The sequence below is a fragment of the Cervus canadensis genome, chromosome 23, assembly GCF_019320065.1.
Source record: "Cervus canadensis isolate Bull #8, Minnesota chromosome 23, ASM1932006v1, whole genome shotgun sequence".
In the NCBI taxonomy this organism is placed as follows: domain Eukaryota; kingdom Metazoa; phylum Chordata; class Mammalia; order Artiodactyla; family Cervidae; genus Cervus; species Cervus canadensis.
Genome location: NC_057408.1, coordinates 51,763,074 through 51,781,641, shown reverse-complemented (window position 1 = coordinate 51,781,641; position 18,568 = coordinate 51,763,074). Strand labels below are relative to the sequence as shown.

At 53.0% G+C, this 18,568-nt stretch overlaps 1 protein-coding gene across 1 annotated transcript in view; it reads right to left on the bottom strand.

Moving 5' to 3' along the window:
* Nucleotides 1–252: 252 nt before the first annotated feature.
* The window catches only part of EMILIN2 (elastin microfibril interfacer 2), a 56,601-nt gene continuing 38,285 nt past the window's right edge, over nucleotides 253–18,568 (bottom strand). Inside the window, exons 5-8 of the mRNA XM_043444544.1 lie at nucleotides 3,743–4,120; nucleotides 2,444–2,476; nucleotides 2,053–2,181; nucleotides 253–1,261 (exon numbers count right to left, since the gene is read on the bottom strand). Coding sequence (XP_043300479.1) covers nucleotides 924–1,261; nucleotides 2,053–2,181; nucleotides 2,444–2,476; nucleotides 3,743–4,120 — 878 coding nt within the window. The 3' untranslated portion in view covers nucleotides 253–923. The remainder of the gene's footprint in view (nucleotides 1,262–2,052; nucleotides 2,182–2,443; nucleotides 2,477–3,742; nucleotides 4,121–18,568) is intronic.

Here is an 18,568-nt window from a genome sequence, read left to right as displayed (position 1 = left end):
GCTGCTTAAGTGCGACGTTCAGCCTTCCCTGGAGGAGCGCCCCCCTTTCCGCCATGGGGGACTCTGACCTCCAGGCACATCCGGTCTGTCTTTATAAGCCGCCCACAACCCCGCGGTGCACAGCCTGGATGCTGAGGGATGCCGGTTGCACAGTTGAGATCCACGTATTCAAGCTTCCTTCCTATAGCCGTTAAACTCGCTTACTCCACTTGTGCTTTTTAGCAGCAACCCTCAATCCACGAGGCACCAGCCTTACACTGGAAGTGTTTTATGTTTTTATTGCCACTCCCTGTCTTTGCACTTGAGTCGTACATGTCATTCAAGGAGCCCCAAAAAGCCACACGACAGTCTCTCCTGCATCATCCTCTCAGCCAGGCAAACGCTGCATGGGGGCGGGGGTGGGGAGGGGATGGCGAGACAAGCCTGGGACAGCCCACTGTCCACCCTGGGTCTGTGGTGGCCTGTGCCACTTCAGTGTTTCAACTCTCCTCCCGCCGGCAGGGTAAACAAAGACAGACGGCCAGCGATGGCTCTGCTCCAGTGAAGACAGATGCGGCGGGTACCAGCTTCTGCTGCCTGCCTCCTCTCAGCAGCAGCTCCTCATTGTCCATCGGGAGGACGGGGTCTGTCAGGCAGCAGTCGGCGCCTCCGCGGTCAGCACCTGGTAGGCCCAGCCAGAGGCTGGGGGACATGGGGGAGGAGCCGGGGGCAGGCGGGGCGCCTCCGACTCTGGTCCAGCTGTCCAGTCGGAGTGATGGGAGCGGTGGCCACATTCACCTGTGGTCCCCCCCGCCGCCGGCCACCTCTGTCTCGGGGGAGGGGCGGGGTGTCTGCAGAGAGCTTGCCCCGTGCCCCGGCTACACACACACTGAATATATTACAGCTTCCGAGCTCTCTCAGCCCCTTCCCGCTCCCCGGCTGCCTCAGAGGTGGGAAAGAAAAGGGTACAAGAAGACCCCGCTGAAGGTGGAGTACATCTCGTCAAAGTCCGTGTGGGCCAGCCGGCCCCCCGTGACCACGATGTTGACACCGTCCCCCGCCTTGAGGTGCACGATGAGGTGGAAGGCGCCCGGGCCCCCACAGGTGTGCGGGGCCCCCTGCGGCCGGTGGTACTCCAGGAACTCTCTCCGGTAGCCGGCCGTGTGCAGCTGGGCCACACTGGCATTGGCCACCGACAGGACGGCCTCCACGTACGCGTCCCTCTCGGGCGTGAGGGTGGCTGTGATCAGGTAGCGCCCGTCATACGGAGCCGTGAAGACCCCTGCGGGGAGGAAGGGGGACCTGAGTGCGGGGTACCCATCATGGCCTGTGCGCCGAGCGGGTGCTCAGCCTGGGTGACGGCAGACAGCTCACCCCCTCCCCACCAGAGGCAGGCCCACTGCGGGGGGATGAGATACGGCTGGAGCCCAGACCCCATGCTGGCGGGAGTGGCTACCTCCGAGGGCGCTGGGGAGGGGGCCCGAGTCTTCGACCTGCCCTGCGACGGCCAGGTCACTGAGCTCTTAATCGTACCATAGGGCCTCGGGGACAGACCGGGCCCTGCGCTCTGGGCACACGGCCTGCGTCTCTGCTCAGCGTCATCAGAACCCATTTACTATGACCCACGGCTCAGACTCTGGTTCTGGGTGTCTGGGCCAGGGGGAGCAAGGGTGCACAGAAAGCTGGCCATGAGCACACGGCAAAGCAGCTCTGATGCTAAAACCCGGGGCCTGGGTGGCAGCTCCCACCCCTGCCCAGAACCAGCTGCTTCCCCCCAGAGGCCACGCGGAGCCCCGGCTACCTCACGCGTGTGACCTGTGACTGCCCTGTCCGCTGGTGCCTGTGGGCGGGAGAACAGTGGGGACCAAGGGGCCCTGTCTCTCCTCTCGCAGGTGAGACACCCCGGGGGCAGCAGCCTGGCTCAAGGCTGGCCTCCCATTTGGGGGCTGGGGCTCATGTATCCCGTCCCGGCAGGGTAAGCGGGTTCTGGCTCAGAAAGGGGCAGCGGGAGGGCCGCCTTTTCCACCTCCGGCCAGGAGGCCCTCCGGAGCAGCCAAGCGCGGGCAGACTCACCGGTGCTGGGGTCGTACACGTCCCCGTCGTTCACCAGCACCTTGTTGAACAGGACCACGCCGGCGTCGCTGGGGAAGGGCTTCCGGGTGAGCCCCGCGGAGAAGGACACGAGAGACGGCGCCGGAGCCCCTGGGGGGACAGGATGCACTCGCGGTCAGGCCCAGCCCAGGCCTGTGTGCACTCCCAAGGGGCGGCCTCGGCCTCTCATTTCCCCTCAGGGTGGACACACCTGGGGCCCAACCTCGTCCTCGGAGGAGCAGGCGGCTGTGGGAGTGCCTGGGGCGCTGTGTGTCAGGTGGGGGCTTGGCGCGTGCATGATGTCTGGGGGTGGGGCGCCCAGGCCCCCCCATCCCGGCCTCCCCTCCCACCCCTGCTGTTCTGGCTGACGTACCTGGGGAGGCTGCAGGCGGTGACTTGGGGTAACCTGAAAAACAGACGCTCTGTCAGAACCCTTACCAGCCCCTCATTTCTGAGCCCCTGCTTTGCCCCTTGTTCCTCACACAAGAGTAGGAGGATGGACAGAGGTGCAAAGGAACACATCACGTGACAGAATATAAGCACCCATGATACGTGCAACTAACAGAAGGGAAGCTGTCATTCCTGGAGAAGGCAGCACCCTGCCTAGGAGGAACCGCCCTGACTGCCCGACATGGCAGCCGCATTGCTTCCTGCAGGGGGGCGCTTCTAGCTATTGATGGGTGTAACTCTGAGGGTGGTACTATCCGCTGACAGCTGATGTGACTTCCCTCACCCAACGCCACGGGTTTACATGTCACAGCTCACAGCCTGTTTCCTCATGTGTCAGAATGTCAGCCATGGTGCTGGTCAAGGAGCTGTGTGTCTAGCACTACTTCAGGACAGAAACACAGTGAGTGTCCCTTGACCTCTCCTCTTCCTCTAACCTCCACCTCCGTCCTCCTCCAACATCCAACCTCCTCCAAAATCCAAACTCCTCCAGTCTCCTCCAGCCTCTTCCAACCTCCATTTTCCAACCTCAGCCATCCTCCAACTTCCTCCCTTGTCCAGCCTCCTTCATCCTCCTCCAGATTTCAGCCTCCGAACTCCAGCCTCCAATGTCTTTCAACTTCCTCCATATGGCCTCGTCCAACTTCCTCCACCCTCCAACCTCCTTCCTCCATCCTTCTCCAGTCTCTTCCATCCTCCAACGTCCTCCAGTCTCTTCTAATGTCCTGCAGCCATCAGCCTCTTCCAGCCTCCAGCCTCCTCCAACTTCTTCCATCTAACCTTCTCCAACTTCATCCTCCCAACCCTCCTGCAACCACCTCCAGCATCCAACTTCTATTCTCCAACCTCCTTCATCCTCTAACCTCCAGCCTGCATCCTCCTACCTCTTCCAACTTCCAACAACCTCCTCCAACTTCTGCCATCCTCCAGCCTCCAACAACACATCTAATGTTGGAGCCAGACCTTCCACCCTACCCACTTAGTGGTGTGCTCTCTTTTCTGCTGCCCAGGCTCCTGGGACATGTTTGGTTTGCCAAGTCCACTTCCTGCTGCGAGGATCAGTGAGCTGCCTGGATGGCACAAGTCATATAGCCCAGGGTGCAACTCTAAGTGTGATGTTCTGTGCCCAGGGCACTGCAGCAGCTTTGGACAGCTCAGTTCTGGACGCTGGACCCATGACCCACAGAGCCCCACAGCAGCCTCCCAGCGCCTGGGGTGCTCTTACCTGGAGCTCCTGCGTAGCCCTCGGCACTGGGGATTGGCCGCTGCCCAGTCTGGCCATCCACGCCCCGGGGCAGGCCCCGCCCTGACACCCGCATCCTGCCTGGGGGGCCGGCCTCTCCAGTCTCCATGATGACCCCCGTGGAGCCAGGCAAGAAGGGCAGCCCTGTCCAGCCAGGCCGCAGGGGTGGGGGTCGTCTCTTGGGCAGGATGGGCTTCTGTCCTGGGTCCCTCGGAGGCACAGGAGTGCTGGGTGGCGGCAGTGGGGTTAGCACTGGAGTGGATAGCTCTGTGGGGGCCTCTGCTGGGCTCGAGGGCTTTCTTGACTCTTCCTGGGCCTTCCCCCGGGGCAGAGGCTGAGGCGTTTCTGAGGGCTCCTCCGCTGAGCATTGGGGAAAGTAGAAAGAAATACAGAGTTAAAAACCACAGACTTGACTGCTCAACCACAGGCCCCTCTGTGAGACCCCGTGGGCATGGCTTCCTGGAAAGTGTGTGCTTGGGGGTCCCTGGGCCAAGTCCACTGGTAAACATAAGAGCAGCCACCACAGCGTGGGGACCCCTTGCCCCAGAGAGGAGGGTCTTCAGCCTCTCTTTGTACATGATTGTTGCTCTCCCCAAAATAACATGGTCCTTGGTTCCAGCAGCAAAAACTTCATAATGACCCCGCGACTGTACCTGCCTGCCACCACCGACCCCACTTCTGCGGACCTCACGTGACCCAGAGTGTCAGAGAGTGCGAGCTGCCTCTGTGGCAGGCACGGGGTCACCACAGCCTTAAGATCACCAGCTGGAGTTCTTCCACTGCAGGAGCCTCCTGTTCACACTCCCTGCCCTCTCGGGACAGTGCTGAGACACAGCCTGGAAACTGCACCCATTTCCTACTCTGAATACATTCCTGGAACTGCCCTTCCAGGAAGCCCTTCGTGCAGGCCTGCAACACATGTAAGAATAACCAGGACTGGCCTCGATACCCTCCTCAACAGCCAACCCCCACCTACCTCCTCCTCCTCCATCCGTAGGGTGCCTGCCATGGCCCAGGTTCCAAAGCTCCAAAGTTATGATCAAGTAAAATCAGTAACTGCATTGTACCCCCACCCCCACCCCAGTCTGGTTCTGTTTTTTTTTTTTTTTTGCCGAAATAGTCTTTATTTCTGAACATTCCAAAACAGCGGTGTACACAGTAACAAATATTAAGTCATATCCCATAAGAAAGCATACATTAGTGCAAATGGATTTTGTAAAAGGTCTATCAAAAAGATTTATTTAAAAAAAAATTAAAAAAAAAAAATTAAAAAAAAAAAAAAGATTTATTTGCTTTAAAATGCATTCATTTCCAGAAGCATTGTTAATAAAACGTTACAGTTTCATCCTCTGTAAAAGTATTGAAAATCAATTGTGGTACAGTTGGTTCTGTTTTTAAACTCACAAAGGTGATGGTGGCAGATGGAACACAGGTCCCTCTACCCACAGAGCTGGGTTGCTAGCCCACCTCCAGCCCCAAGGGGGGCTTCTCCTCAAGCAGCCTTTACATGAGAGGATGAAGCCCTCCAGAAAATGAGCTGAATGAACTGATCATCACTTTCTCAAGTGCCCCCAAGATGGTACAGAGCTAATACCACTCTAGATGCCTTGAAGATAAGTTAGTTCACACCATACAATGGGAAGGCATCAAAGCCTCAATTCTCAAACTGTGGCATGAAGAATTTCAGACATGGAAACACCACTAGCCACAGTGAAGGATAGGATGAGAAGGGAATAACCATCCAATAAAAAGGAACTCTGAAAAAACAGGTAATACAAGAAAATAAACATGTAGTTAAGACTCTTTACTGGCAAAGATGTCCACCCTCGAGCTTCTTCTGTCTGAAATAAACTGCTTCTTTGCATGCTCTCCCACATGTACTATGTTTCTTATAAACTCTGTGCCTACTCTACAAAATAGGCAAATAAACTCAGAGAGACAGAAGGCACTGCATCAAAGTACAAGAATAGATTGGTATTTAAGAGGCCTAACCAGAGAATAAGAATGTCCTTACTGATTAGAAATATGCTTGCCAAAAATCAGAAAATTCAACGAGTTGGTAGACAAAATCAAGGAGATCTTTTAGAAGGTAGACCAGGTAGATAAAATAATGGATAATAGGAGAGAAACTGTAGGAAAGTTAGATTCTTTCCAACCCAGAACTTTCTTGAAAAAAATAGAAAAACTGGGGCATAGAGAGGTGGTAAGGAGAGAATTAAATACACAATTCACCAGAATTGTAAAAGATCCCAGCTGGATTACTGAATAAAAGACGCAAACCAAGGCATATTCAGAACACTGAGGGTAAAGAGAAGATCCTACAGACTTGGGGGAGGGAAGTGACTTCAAATCAGAAGGACATCATCAGACTCAAGGGAAACCAGAAAGCAAAAGACCACCACCTTCAAATGTTGAAGGAATATCGTTAATCTTGAGTTCTATACTCAGCTAAAACATCTGCCAGTTGTGAAACTAGAATAAACCTGTTTTCAGCCGTGAAATATTTAAAGACCAGCAAAACTCTCGAGCACCCTTTCTTAAAAAGCTATTGGAAAATGTACTCCACTGAAAGTAAACCATTAAAAAAAAAAATGTGGAGTAAAGAAAAGGGTGTAAGACGAGAGAAGTTCAAGAAACTTCTAGGATGGTAGTAAAAGAAGTTTCAGATTGAAAGCCTTAGAGCTTTCTCAAGTCTAGAGAGGAAGCAGTCGAGGCTGTGTTGGGAAGAGAGAACTCCCGGAGAGAGGTCATTAGATTAAAAAATGGAAGGGAATAAATGTATGATTAAAAAATGGAAGGGAATAAATGTATACTTACATTGATTCACATTGTTGTACAACAGAAACCAACAACATTGTAAAGCAATTATTCTCCAATTTGAAATTTTTTAAAAAATCTGCATAATTTGCCAAAAAAATTTAAAAATGAAACAAACAAATGATGATACTTTTTATGGTGTTGAGAGAGTTTCAGTGAGTGAGAAGAATCCCAAGACAGATACATAAAATCTAGCAAATAACACTCCCACTAATTCAGAGGAAAGCAACACAATCCTATTTGGCTATTATTGAGCTGTTTAGCTAATAGTATCAATACTGGCTTGATTTCTGTGGTATAACTACTGGGAGCTGGGAGGAGGGGGAGACGAGAGAGCCTTAGAGGCTAATTCTGCAGCTGATAAATAATGTCAAATACTGTATATAATATCCATATAGAGATATCTAAAGCTAATAAGTTGATTTAGAAATATGGAAGTAAACTTCGGGGGAGAAAACAGCTCAAGGAGTTGCACATGGCCACTTCTGGGATGAGAATGGTAACAGGGAGAAGGGGCAGGGGAGGTGGTTTCCATTGTAAATTTCTCAGAAATGTTTTATTTTTCTAAAACATAGAAAACACCAAGGGCCCATCTCGTCTGCTTTCCCTCCAGTCCAAGCATGCTCAGGTCCCTCGTCCGTCTCCCCTCCTCCTAACGCTGTTCCTCGGATCACAAGTTGGCCTCCCTCCCCAGCGCAGGCTCCCACCTGAGCCCCAGGCCCACCTCCCTTCTCTGCTGGAGAAGCTCCTCCAACATCACTCCTCTCCTCTGCATTTCCTTCCGCCCCACTGGCTCCTTCCCTTCAGCCCAAGTTTGCGCATCTCCACCCATAATTGAAACACAAAACTGTCCCAGTCCTATAACCCTCAAAGAATTACAGTTCACAAAGCACCTAAAAAATGGCCAAGTACGAGCCCCTCGCACCTTTTTTGGCACCTATCCCCCACAAACCCTTCAAATCATCCCTCTTTCTCTGAAGCACCATCCGTCTCCCCGTCACTTTGTCTAGATGCCCGAGTCTTATTTCACTCTGCCCTCGATCTGGGCTAAGTCCAGCCTCTTCTCGTTTTGAATCATCCTTTGGGTCCTTCCTCCCCACCTTTCTCAGAGGCGAGTCCGTCCTAGTCCTCTTCCCTGCTCAGGAACCTCCAGCTGTCCTCCACTGCTCGTAAGATCCAGTCGAGTCGCCTCTGACAGCCGTGTCCGCGCCACCTGCTCCATCGTCTCCTGCTGCCTGCAGTCCAGCCCCTGGGGCTGGGCTCTTCGGGAACCCTCGACGACACGCGCCCCTCCCCACAGTCCCGCTCCTCCTTGTGAAGCCCAGCAGCGCCTAACAATCCTGCCTCCCAATCACGGAGCTCTGAGGGCCTGTCTGGTTTTTACACCTCTCCTCACTTGCTGAATGATGAACACTTGCTGCTGCTGCTGCTGCTAAGTCGCTTCAATCGTGTCCGACTCTGTGCGACCCCATAGACGGCAGCCCACCAGGCTCCTCCGTCCCTGGGACTCTCCAGGCAAGAACACTGGAGTGGGTTGCCATTTCCTTCTCCAATGCATGAAAGTGAAAAGTGAAAGTGAAGTCGCTCAGTCATGTCTGACTCCTAGCGACCCCACGGACTGCAGCCTACCAGGCTCCTCTGTCCATGAGATAGATCCTCCAGGCAAGAGTACTGGAGTGGGGTGCCATTGCCTTCTCCTGATGAACACTTGAGGACACGTTTTAATGATCTTTTGTCACCAGGGACTGGCACGTGACATTGAGACGTCTTGAGTATTTGGTGAAGGAAGAAAGCCTGGTACCCTGGGCCGCACCCTCACTCCCGCCAGCCAGTAGAGGAGGCGCCCAAACTTTGCCAATGATAATCGTCTTTCTAGGGTCTGTAAGGGCAATGCCAGTACCTAGAATCAGTGACAGTTCTCCCTCTTAACATCACCACTCCCTCAACACCCAGGCTTGTGATAGCAAGTGGAAGGCAGAGGGGAAAGAATGAACAAATAAACCGCTTGGGCCAAATATCCTGCACTGATCACCACGGGGAGTCTGTCCAGCACACTCTGCAGAAGGGGCGGCTCTGACACCCCTCACATCACAGCAGAGACGGCACGAGAGAGCCGCCCTGGATCCTGACTGCTCCCCAACCTTGGCCCCCAGCACATCACGTAGTGTCTCTAATGCACACATTTATTACACGCTTGAAACAAACTGGACAGCATCTTGCTCTGTCTGGGAAGATAACTCTGGCAGCCAGTGTCTTTTCGAGCTGCACACATGTTTCTAATCCAGTGACCATTTGAAAAGTTGAGTTCATAAGAACCAAGTGGGGCTGCCCGTGTTTCACATGAGGAATGGTGATGCTTTTGTTCCACAACCTGCCTCCAGGTCTCCGTCCTGACGCCTCCGCAATGGCCTCGTGCAGCTGTCCACAGGCCGGGCCACAGCCTCCCCAAGGACGGAGCCTGTGGCAGTAGGAAAGGCCGCTCCCACCCCACTGGAGTTCTTACTAAAAGCCACTGTCACCTTTGCTAAGATGAAGACCTGCCTGAGGAAACTAACAGCAACCCCGCGGAGTCATGGCACAGCGCAGAGCTGCGGGGATGTCAGAGTCTGTGTTGGCGGCGTGGCTGAGTCATCCGCCACTTGGGCTGAACCCTCCAAGTCTCCTGACAAGCAGGCAGAGTTTGGCTGATCAGATGAAATGATGGGTGCAGGGCCACATCCCTGACAGTGACGAGTCACTGTGCAAACGTCCAGCCAGTTCACCAGAAGCCCAGTGCGGGGAGGGGGTGGGGAGCTGCCTGGCATTGCGAGGGTATGTCTGCTGACCAAACGCAACTACAGGTCGGGGTGGTGGGACTGTTTCAAAGGTGGCAATCAAGACTTCTGACTTTATATCTTCGTTCTTTTGGTTGCATGGCTTGCAGGATGTTAAATTCCCCGACAAAGAATTGAACCTGGACCCTTGGCAGTGAAAGCATGGGATTCTAACCACAGGATTGCCAGGGCATTCCCAGGACTTCTGGCTTTAATAGAAACCCACCCACATTCTGACATACAGCAGGCTAAGTGGGAGGATGGTCACACCGCTTGGCAAAGCTCTGTGCCTGGGAAGGGCCCACGCCACCCTGATGAGAAATGCCAGGCTCAGTGCTGAGGGAGCAGGTCCCTGCGCTGACCAGGCACGGGGGGCACGAGGCAGGGGCCTCAAGGAGACACTCGCTGGTCTCCCTGCTGGAAGGTCAAGGGCGGAGAGGATGGGGAGGCATGTGAAGGAGCCTCAGGGCTGGGGAGATGATGCACAGAAACCCCCCACAGCTCCCTTGACAGCAGGGCGGGGGAGACCACGGGTTCACAGGAACTGTCCTACTCTGAGCAAACAGCAGTGGAAATGCTGCTTTGCGCTTTGGCTGGAACGAAGAGAGAAAACACGCAAGCTGGTCCCGGGGGCGCTGTGATTCCATTACAGCAGTGATGGATAAAGATGATGTGGTGTATATATATATATATGTATATACACAATGAAATATTACTCAGCCATTAAAAAGAAATAAATATGGGACTTCTCTGGTAGTCCAGTGGCTAAGACTCCACACTCCCAATGCATGGGGCCTGGGTTCGATCCCTGGTCAGGGAACCAAATCCCACATGCCTCTACTAGCACCCAGGACAGCCAAATAAATAAAATTTTAGAAAAAGAATGAAGCAAAGCATTTGCAGCAACATGGATGGATCTAGAGACCATGACCTATCTAGGGCCCGTACTGACCGTCCCTCCAGAGCACTGAGCTGCGCCGAGAAAGGAATCCCGCCCAGTGTGACCACACAGAGGCCCCTGGAATCAGGCTCCACAGGACAAACAGGCTGGCATTTCTGAAAGGCGCGACCTGGAGATCACTGCCACAGACACAGCTCCAGCCTCGTGTGTTTACATCAGCAGGGCAGCCCCCTTGGAACAGAGGTCACCCGTTATCAGTGACCCCAGAGAGGCCGACCCGACCCGAGAAGTCACCGGGGATTTCTTCTTTGATAGAAATTCACAAGCTGATTCGAAGCCGTACATGGACACGCAGAGGGTCTACCTGACTTGAAGACTCGCTGTAAAGCCGCCGCGGTCACACGTGAGGCGGCACAGTGACGCGTGGGCAGAGCCCGTCCGCGGACACGCGGGCCCCGCGGAGCTGGCGCGGGCGCTGTGGCTCCGCACGCGGGGCTTCCCCTCCCTCCTCACCCCCCACCCCTGCTTCTCCGCTGCTCTCTGCCCAGCTGCCTCAGAGAGGGGTCTGCCTTCCGCTTCCAGGACAGGAGCTGGGGGGTTCTTTGTTTTAATTACAAATTTAATTACAAGTTCCTGGAACTGACCTCACCCCTGCCGAGCAGGAGTCTCCCGAGGGAGCCCAGAGTCCTTATTTCTGTCAAGCTCGCAGGGAACTCTGCGCGCAGCTGTGGGAGAGCCCGGTGCCAGGGACACAACAGTTCCAGAGTCAAGGTTCAGACGGAGAAAAGCAGCCGCGGCTTTCACCAACCGAAGAGCTTTACAGAAACCAGATGCTCACAGGGCAGAGGGCAGGTATTGTCCAGAGGCAGTGTGGTCCGAGTCTGTGCGGTTTATGTAGCCTTTTATGTGTTTATGAAACTCGGACCGACTCCATCACACTATCTGGGACCTACACTGGCCTCCAACTCAGCCAGTTTCAAGCTGAAGGCCAAAACTGTCATAACACTGGCATGAGGCCACTCTTCCCCCCGCCAGGCTTTATGATTAAGTACTTATTTGAAAAACCTGTGTTTTTTTCATTCTTGCAGCACCGCTTAGGCTAAGCAACCGGATAAAGATGGGGTTCTTAAATCTGTAGCACCCCCAAATGAAATGTTATTCATATCATTCAAAACTAAAAATAGAACTACCATATGATCCAGCATAGGGACTCAACGAACATGAATTTGAACAAACTCCAGGGGATAATGGAGGACAGAGGAGCCTGGTGGGTAGAGAGAACATGACTGAACAACAACAATAACATGATCCAGCAATCCCACTCCTGGGAAGATATTTGAAAAAAACCATACATGCACCCCAGTGTTCCCTGCAACACTATTTACACGAGCCAAGACATGGAAGCCACCTGAATGCCCATGGATAGAGGAATGGATGAAGAAGATGTGGTTCATATATACAATGAAATATTACTCAGCCATTAAAAAGAAAGAAATGGGACTTCCCTGGTGGTCCAGTGGCTAAGACTCCACACTCCCAATGCATGGGGCCCGGGTTCGATCCCTGGTCCGGGAACTAGATCCCACATGCCTCAACTAACACCCAAGGCAGCCAAATAAATAAAAATAAATTTTAGAAAAAGAATGAAGTAATGCCATTTGCAGCAACATGGATGGATCTAGAGACTATGATACTAAGTGAAGTAAGCCAGACAAAGACAAATAGCATATGACATCACTTATATATGGAACCCAATTTTTTTAAAAAAATGAAACAACTGAACTTACAAAACAGAATCAGACTTACAGATATTGAGAACAAATTTATGGTTACTCAAGGGGAAACACAGGGGTGAGGGGTAAATCAGGACTTGGGATGAACACACACACTCTACTATATAAGACAGCCTACAGGACCTCCTGTATGGCCCAGGGAACTCTACAATATTCCGGGATAACCTATATGAGAAAAGAATCTGAAACAGAATGAATACATGTGGGTGTATAACTGACTCATTTTGCTGTACCCTGAAACTAGCACAACATTGTAAATCAACCATACGTCAATAAAATTTAAAAAAATTTTTTTTAAGTACTTACAAGAAATTGCCTGAAGACGTCTGAAGAAGAAAGGGGTGGCAGATTGGAAAGAGGAAGCAGCGGGTTGCTGTCACTGGGGTGTGTGGAAACAGTCCTGCGTGTCCGGCAGGCAGGCCCTTCTTGAAACCATGACGACGGGGAAGAGGGCTTCCCTGACACAGAGACTGTCCCTCGGCCTGCCTCAGCTCTGTGGGAGCCCCAGGCTTCTCAACACCAGGAACTTGCCTACTATCCCAAGTGAAAGGGGAACAGCAGAACTGCTGGAGTCTGCCTGGGGCTCAGTATCTGATCAGATGGGCGATGGGGAGGCCCGTGGGCTCAGAGGCTATGATGCACGCCAGGTGGCCCTGGGCCCCAGCACGAAGCAGATTCTGCCTTTGAGCCACGCTGGGGACCAGGGCCTGGAGCTGCCCCTACCCAATAACTACCGTAGCCCGGAGACTGGGCAACTGCAGGCAAGATGCAGCTAAAGGAACGGGATAGGGAGCTGGGGGTGGTGGAGGGGGGAATGGGAACAGGACCAGACCTCTGAGGCCACATCCACAGAAGAATAGAGGACTGCCCCATCCCCTTGTCGTTCAGAACCTGATTTATCTAACCATGAATCCTAAATGTTGGGCTTCCCTGGAGGTAAACACTCCACCTGCCAAGCAGGAGACTTGGGTTTGATCCCTGGCTCAGGAATATCCCCTGGAGAAGATAATGGCAACCCATTCCAGTATTCTTGCCTGGAGAATTCCATGGACAGAAGAGCTTGGCGGGCTTCAGTTCATGAGGTCACAAAGAGTCGGACACAACTGAGTGACTAAACAAGAACAACAAGAACCTAAATGCTAGGGAGGGGAGATTTCTCAGCTTTCTACACTTTACACTCCAGTCCCAATTTAGACAAGAAAACAAGAAAAAGAAAGAAGAAAAGAACAAAACCTTCTGGATCCCTAGAACATTCAGCAGAACACCTGCGGTTCTCATCCCACGTCTGCAGTGTGGGCGAGCCCACCTTCACTGCTCTGAGGCTGCAGGTCTGGGGGCCTGCAGGAAGAGGAGAGGATTTCAGCCAGAAGCTGAAGGGAAGTCCAGCAGAGGGGACAGAGGGTCACAGTCATGCTGATATTGAGGGATGACCAAGGGCCAGTCACTGTTTAATACACTACTGGGACTTCTCTGTTGTTCAGTGGTTAAGACTCCCTGCTTCCATTGCAGGAGGCACAGGTTTGATTCCTGGTCGGGGAACGAAGATCCTGCATGCCACGCAAAACAGCCAAAAAATAGGGGGAAAAAAATACTCCTTAGGAACAGGGGGGGCTTCCCAGGCGGCACTAGTGGTAAACATGCCTGCCCATGCAGGAGACGTGAGTTTGATCCCTGGAGGAGGGCATGGCAACCCACTCCACTATTCTTGCCTGGAGAATCCTAAGGACAGGGGAGCCTGGTGGGCTACAGACCATGGGGCTGCAAAGAGTCAGACACAACTGAAATGATTTACATGCACAGGAACAATAATTATGCTAACTTCTTGAAGTATCACTATTACCATGATTCTCTCCAGTTAACAGCTATAGAAAGTGAGGCATTAAGTAGATAAATAATTTGTCCAAAGTCACAAAGAATGTGTAGAGTAGCTGGGATTACAAACTTGGGAAATAATAACCACTTCCTGGCTCAAAATTCTCTAAGAGTTTCTCATGATATTTGAAATTTAAATCTGTTATCTCAGCCTACAAAATCCCACCTGATCTGACCCCTACCCCCTGACCTCACTGCCTATGACCTTCCCCCTTGCTCATGGACTTGATCAAACTGACGTCTTGAGTTCTCAAACAGGACAAAGACATCCCTGCCTCGGGACCTTTGCACATGCTATTCCCTCCACCGGGAACAGATCTCCACAAGGCTCGTTCCCTCATCTTATTCATGTCTCTGCTCAAACGTCATCTCCACTGGGCAACCTTCCCTGACTTCTCGTCTAAAACACCAAGTCCCCTGTCCTCTGTCACCCCTTCTGCTTATCTTTCCCTGCACATTGATCGCCTGCTGAAATCAGACCTTTATTTGCTGGGCTGTGCATTCCCTGACTCCCCCCTGCCCAGATCCTGCAAGAACTCCAGTGTGAGGACATGATTCAGTATTTGTTGAATGAATCACTGTATGAATGAAGGGGGGTGGGGTGCACGGGGCCCAGGAAAGGGGCATGACACCCACGTCACAGAGTGGACAATGAGACAGTCATGAAAATACAGTAGTCCTAAGGACTTCCCTGGTAGTCTAGTGGTTGACTCTGCACTTCCACTGCAGGGGACATGGGTTCAGTCCCTGGTTGAGGAGCTAAGATCCCCATAAGTTGCAAGATGCAGCCAAAAAAATATACTAGTTCTTTACCTTTTAGAAGTTAGGCACCTCTCCAAGTCCTGGATGAAAGGCAGGGACCTTTTGTCCAAAAAAGTAACCAAACATTTGTATATAATCTTGAGTGTCTCTTTTAAGACCCAGGGAAGAACGTCTGCACTGATGTGAGGGATACAAAGATACAGAGAGACCAGGACTGATTTCAGCATGGCCTGAGGCCCCTTCAGGTTCCCACTCCACCCTCCCCACCTGCTGCCAGCTGGGTAGTTCAGCTCCCTCTGGGTGCATCCAAAGAAGAGAACGGGCTCCGTGCACAGGGCAGCAGACGAGGTAGAACCAGCAGAGTCTGGGTCCCGACCCAGCAATCTGGCCTCTGGTGACCATGTCCTGCGTCCTCAGCTTTGCACCTTGGCTCGCAGTGGGAGCAATGGCGACGATCGTTAATGTTCCTCCCCTCCCAACACACAAGCTGCGTCACCTCTCAGGCTGACCTGTTTTGAACCGTGGGATGTGGCAGAGAGGACACGGTGCCAGCTGCGGGCCTCACCTGGAAGGGGCTCCTGCTTGTGCCATGTGGTAAGTGTGACTCCCCGAGACCGCCACGCTGTGAGGAGGCTCACGTCCACCACGTGAAGAGAGAGGATGGCCATGCGGAGGAACACGTGGCCGGTCTTCCTGCAGCTTCCAGCCCAGCCCAGCCCAGCCCAGCCCAGCAGTCCCCTGAGTCGAGCGGCTGTCAAGCTTGAGCTTGAGCGGATGTCAAGTGGAGCAGAAGAGCTGCCAAGTCAGTTCCTGCCCCGCAGAGCAACGGGAAGTGATGAAGCCCTGGTGTTTAAGCCACCAAGGTCTGGGGTCGGCTGTCACGCAGCGGCAAACAGCAGGTCCGTTCCGCCCTCAGCAGGGACGCCCTCCCCTCCTGCTTCTCTGAAGCCTTCCAGTAGGCATGTACAGGTGTGCGAGCTGGAGCATGAGGAAGGCTGAGCACCCAAGAGCTGATGCTTTCCAACTGTGGTGCAGGAGAAGACTCTCGAGAGTCCCTTGGACTGCAAGGAGATCCAACCAGTCCATCCTAAAGGAAATCAACTCTAAATGTTCATTGGAAGGACTGATCCTGAAGCTCTAATACTTTGGCCACCTGATGTGAAGAGCTGACTCACTGGAAAAGACCCTGATGCTGGGAAGGATTGAGGGCAGGAGGAGAAGGGGGCGACAGAGAATGAGATAGTTGGATGGCATCATCAACTCAACACACAGGAGTTTGAGCAAACTCTGGGAGATGGTGAAGGACAGGGAAGCCTGGCGTGCCACAGTCCATGAGGTCGCATAGAGTCGGACACAACTGAGGGACTGAACAACCCCCCACCCTTCAGCATAAGCTCCAGTATCGCCTCCTTTCAGAAGTCTCTCTTATCACTGCATCTCACCCTTCACCCCGCCAGTCTCTGAACTCGCAACTTACTCAGCCGTGATGATGAGAAGGCCTCATCAACTCAGAGAAGCCCTCCCTAACTTCCACGGTGGCTGTGACCATCTCTGCCTGTTTCCCCTCAGACCGTCACTGTCCCATACACTGTCATCCCGGTGTTCCACACACATAAGCTCGTTGCTCCCACACAAGATGGGCTCAGAAAGAGCCAGTGAACTCAAAGGATGAGCCCTGACACACCATCTCATTCATCCTCTCTGCAGACCTGTGTGCATCACTCCCCCACCCCCAAACCTGTGCCTGAAAATGCTTGGAAGGTCAGGGTCGTGCTACTCACCGCCTCATCCCTCACGGGGCCCTGCACACAGTGGTGTTTAGTCACTAAGTCCTGTCCGACTCTCTATGACCCCAGGGACTGCAGCACGCCAGGCTCCCCTGTCCTTCACTATCTCCTGGAGTTTGCTGAAACTCATGTCCACTGAGTCACTGCTGCACACAGTAAGCGCTCAATAAATGTGCTGCTGACTCTTCGCTGGGCGCTGTGACCTGAGCTCTAGACTCACCCAGTGACCCAACACTCCGGTTCTCCCGGACCTGGATGCGCTCCAAGAACGGACAGCTCTGCCTGCTCATCGGTGGCTCTCCTGAATCAGTGGAGTTCCCGAAAGTCCATGCATCCTACACTCACAATGATGGATTCGTTCCAAAAGGAGCATCTTGTGGACGCCGCCTTCTCTTTACAGGCATTCACCCCCCACCCCTCTTTCCACAGGCAAGCATGAAGGAGTTAACACCACTTCCCACGCTGCCCGGGAGCCGCAAATCAACTGGAACTATCTGGTTCGATCTGTTGTTACAAAGCACAGTCCATACAGAACTGTCACCAGGAGGGACAATCATCCTATGAACACATACAGGGTCCCCTGACCTTTCCCCAGCATTCCAGAGATCCGGGAGCTGTGTGGGCCTGGGGGGAGGGGATGGGGGTTATAAATAGCGGGACTGGCCTGGGTAATTCCTTATCTACAAACTCCTTATCTCTGGGAAGGTTCAAAGCGTGTCCCACTGACCACTTCAGACCTTCCTGCTTCCCTGGGATCAGGCCCTGGCTCTCCTCTCCTCGGGCTGTAAGTCTCAGCGGGGTTGTTGTTGCTGTTATGCAGTTGCTAAGCTGTGTCCGGCTCTTTGCAACCCCATGGGCTGCAGCCCACGGGCTCTTCTGTCCTCCACTATCTCCTGGAGTTTGCTCACATTCATGTCCATTGAGGCAGTGATGTCGTCCAACTAACTCATCCTCTGCTGCCCCCTTCTCCTTTTGCCTTCCATCTTTCCCAGCATCAGAGCCTTTTCCAGTAGGACCCAATCCTAAAATCCCAGAGGCTCACACCAGGCCAGGAACTGGCATCAACACATGAGGGCCTTTGTCACCTGGAGCTGAGCAAGGTGAAAAGGCAACATAGGCCAGCAAGAAGACGGGAAAGAAAACAGGGGGAGGACTGGTCAGGAGGTGGAGTCCTTCCGGGCACATGGCTGGCCCTCCCCAAGGCCTCGTGGACCCATAAGTCTGCCTTCGCCTCTGGGAGACACAGAGGAGATGTGGGCTGGCCTGGAGGACAGCACCCAGGGTCCCCACCCCGCCTCCACCACTTCCCAGCTGTGAGACTTTAGAACACGTCCCTGCGGGGAGCAGCCCGTGCGACACGAGTACTGAGCCTGTGCTCTGGAGCCTGGGAGCCGCAACAGGAAAAGCCACTGCAGTGAGAAAGCCCGCACACTGCAACTAGAAAGTAGCCCCTGCTGTCTCCAACTAGAGAAAGTCTGCCCCGCAATGAGGACCGAACACAGCCGAAAATAAATAAATAAAATTTAAATAAGAACGAAAACTGCTTAGCATTGAGGTTGCCAAATCCAGGTGAGGCTCTGACCTTCAGGGATGACATGCTGAGCCCCCAGGTAACAAAGAATTTAACTTGAATATGTCACTCAGTGCTATTAAGGGACCATTCATTCATTCAGTCCATTCATTCATTCAACAAACATTTGTTGAGAATGAAACGTATAGTGGTAAAGAATCTGCCTGCAATGCAGGAGCCACAGATTTGATCCCTGGGGTCAGGAAGATTCCCCTGGAAAAGAAGACAACAACCCACTCCAGTATTCTTGCCTGGAGAATCCCATGGACGGAGAAGCCTGGCCCGCTCCAGTCATGGGGTCACAAAGAGGCAGAATGACTGGAGGGATTAGCACGGATGCGCAGACCTCGTGTAGCATGCATCGCCCTGAGCACGGCCAGTCAGCATCCTTGTTCTGGGCGCTCTGGGGCTTTGAACAGTTACTGCCCCTAAAGTGCTCTGTCCACGGTCCTCTCTCTGTCTTTGGAAAGGAACACAATGCATTCTACTTGCC